Source organism: Meleagris gallopavo, unplaced genomic scaffold (genome assembly GCF_000146605.3).
Source record: "Meleagris gallopavo isolate NT-WF06-2002-E0010 breed Aviagen turkey brand Nicholas breeding stock unplaced genomic scaffold, Turkey_5.1 ChrUn_random_7180001954775, whole genome shotgun sequence".
NCBI lineage: Eukaryota > Metazoa > Chordata > Aves > Galliformes > Phasianidae > Meleagris > Meleagris gallopavo.
Window position 1 is genome coordinate 1 of NW_011215688.1, and position 2,395 is coordinate 2,395.

The 2,395-nt window shown below is 56.1% G+C and overlaps 1 protein-coding gene across 1 annotated transcript; it reads right to left on the bottom strand.

Moving 5' to 3' along the window:
- Nucleotides 1-61: 61 nt before the first annotated feature.
- On the bottom strand, nt 62-422 carry LOC104917060 (protein Wnt-1-like; the record flags this gene model as incomplete). Its single annotated transcript, XM_010728128.2, has 1 exon — nt 62-422. A coding segment is annotated over one exon (361 nt), but the record flags the coding sequence as incomplete, so codon positions are not given.
- Between the last annotated feature and the right edge of the window lie 1,973 nt (nt 423-2,395).

The following is a 2,395-nucleotide window of genomic DNA, read 5'->3' on the forward strand; positions in this document are numbered from 1 at the left end:
GTTGTGCCCACGAGGAAACTTCAGTGGGGACCCCTCCAGGATCGAGCCCATGGAGAAACCTCTACGGAGACCCCCAGCACCACCGTGCCCACGAGACGGCCGCTATGGGGACCCCCACCACCCCCAGCCCCACCGGACGGCCACGACGGGTCCCCCGACGTCCCTCACCCCGGTTGACGATCTTGCCGAAGATGTTGGGGCCCTGAGATGTGGGGCAGTTCCAGCGGCGGTTGCGGAATTGCCACTGGCATTCCCTGACGGCGCTCTGCAGCCCGGCGCTGACGCTGTGCAGGATGCCGGGGTTCTGGCGGATCAGACGCCTCTGTTTGCGGCTCAGCAGCTGCAGGCCGGGCTCCAGAACCAACTGCACGCTGCCGGAGTCCGTCAGCAGGTTGGTGGACGAGGCCACGTTGATGATGCCCCTGCGGCACAGGGAAGTGGGGGAGCGGTTGGGGGGGGGCGGCGGGACGATGGGCTGAGCGTGTGGGGGTGGGGGGTGATGGGCTGGGGGGGGTCAGCTGTCAGCCACCCAGTGCCCACTGCCCATTTCCAAGAGTCCAGTCCACAGTGTCCATTTCCCAGTTCCCATTTCCCAGTTCCCATTTCCCAGTTCCCATTTCCCAGCTCCCATTTCCCAGCTCCTATTTCCCAGCTCCCATTTCCCAGTTCCTCAGTTCCCATTTCCCAGTGTCCATTTCCCAGTTCCCATTTCCCAGTTCCCATTTCCCAGTGTCCATTTCCCAGTTCCCATTTCCCAGTGTCCATTTCCCAGCTCCCATTTCCCAGCTCCCATTTCCCAGTTCCCATTTTCCAGCTCCCATTTTCCAGTTCCCATTTTCCAGTTCCCATTTCCCAGCTCCCATTTCCCAGTTCCCATTTCCCAGTTCCCATTTTCCAGCTCCCATTTCCCAGCTCCCAGTTCTCATTTCCCATTTCCCAGCTCCCATTTCCCAGCTCCCATTTCCCAGCTCCCATTTCCCAGTGTCCATTTCCCAGTTCCCATTTCCCAGCTCCCATTTCCCAGCTCCCATTTCCCAGCTCCCATTTCCCAGCTCCCATTTCCCAATGTCCATTTCCCAGTTCCCATTTCCCAGCTCCCATTTCCCAGTTCCCATTTCCCATTTCCCAGCTCCCATTTCCCAGCTCCCATTTCCCAGCTCCCATTTCCCAGTTCCCAGTTCCCAGTTCCCATTCCCCAGCTCCCATTCCCCATTCCCCATTCCCCATTTCTCATTTCCCATTTCCCAGTTCCCGGTGTCCATTTCCCATTTCTCATTTCCCAGTTCCCAGTTCCCGGTGTCCATTTCCCAGTGCACACTTCCCAGTTCCCAGTTCCCACACCCCGTATCCCAGTGCCCATTAACCAGCTCCCAAATCCCATTTCCCAGTTCCCAAATCCCATTTCTCATATCCCCTATCCCAATGCCTACTTCCCATATCCCAGGTCTCAGTTCCCATATTCCTGTTCCCAATATCCCATATCCCAGTGCCCAGTTCCCTCATCCCATAACCCAGTTCCCATATCCCATAACCCAGTTCCCATATCCCATAACCCAGTTCCCATATCCCATTTCCCAGTTCCCATATCCATACCCCACATCCCAGTTCCCACTCCCCAGTGCCTATCTCACATCCCAGTGCCCAGTTCCCACTCCCAGTTCCCACTCCCAGTTCCCACATCCTACATCCCAGTTCCCATATCCTGTATCCCACTCCCAGTTCCCACTCCCGTACCCCATATCCCATATCCCACATCCCAGTGCCTGTATCTTACATCCTACACCCCATAGCTCATATCCCGCTCCCAGTCCCCACATCCCATGTCCCATACCCCATTCCCTATATCCCATACCCCACAACCCATACCCTATATCCCATACCCCACAACTCATGCCCTATAGCCCAGTGCCTGTATCTTACATCCCAACTCCACATCCCATGCCCCATACCCTATATGCTATACCCCATAGCCCACCCCCCACTCCCCATACCCTATATCTCAGTGCCTATATCTCACACCCCGCACCCTATACCCCATATCCCATACCCTATATGCCATACTTCATATCCCACTCCCTGTACCCCATATCCCATACCCCATACCCTATATCCGAGTGCTCGTATCTTACGCCCCACACCCCATATCCCCATACTACACACCATACTCCATATGCTGCACCCCATACCCCATACCCCATACTCTATATCCCACACTCTATATACCACACCCTATACCCCATACCCCATACCCACTTACCACATCCCATACCCCATATCCCAGTGCCCCTATCTTACACCCCGCAACCTATACCCCATACCCCACATACCATACCCCACATCCCCCTCCCTATACCCCATACCCCACACCCCAGTGCCCCTATCTTACATCCCACAC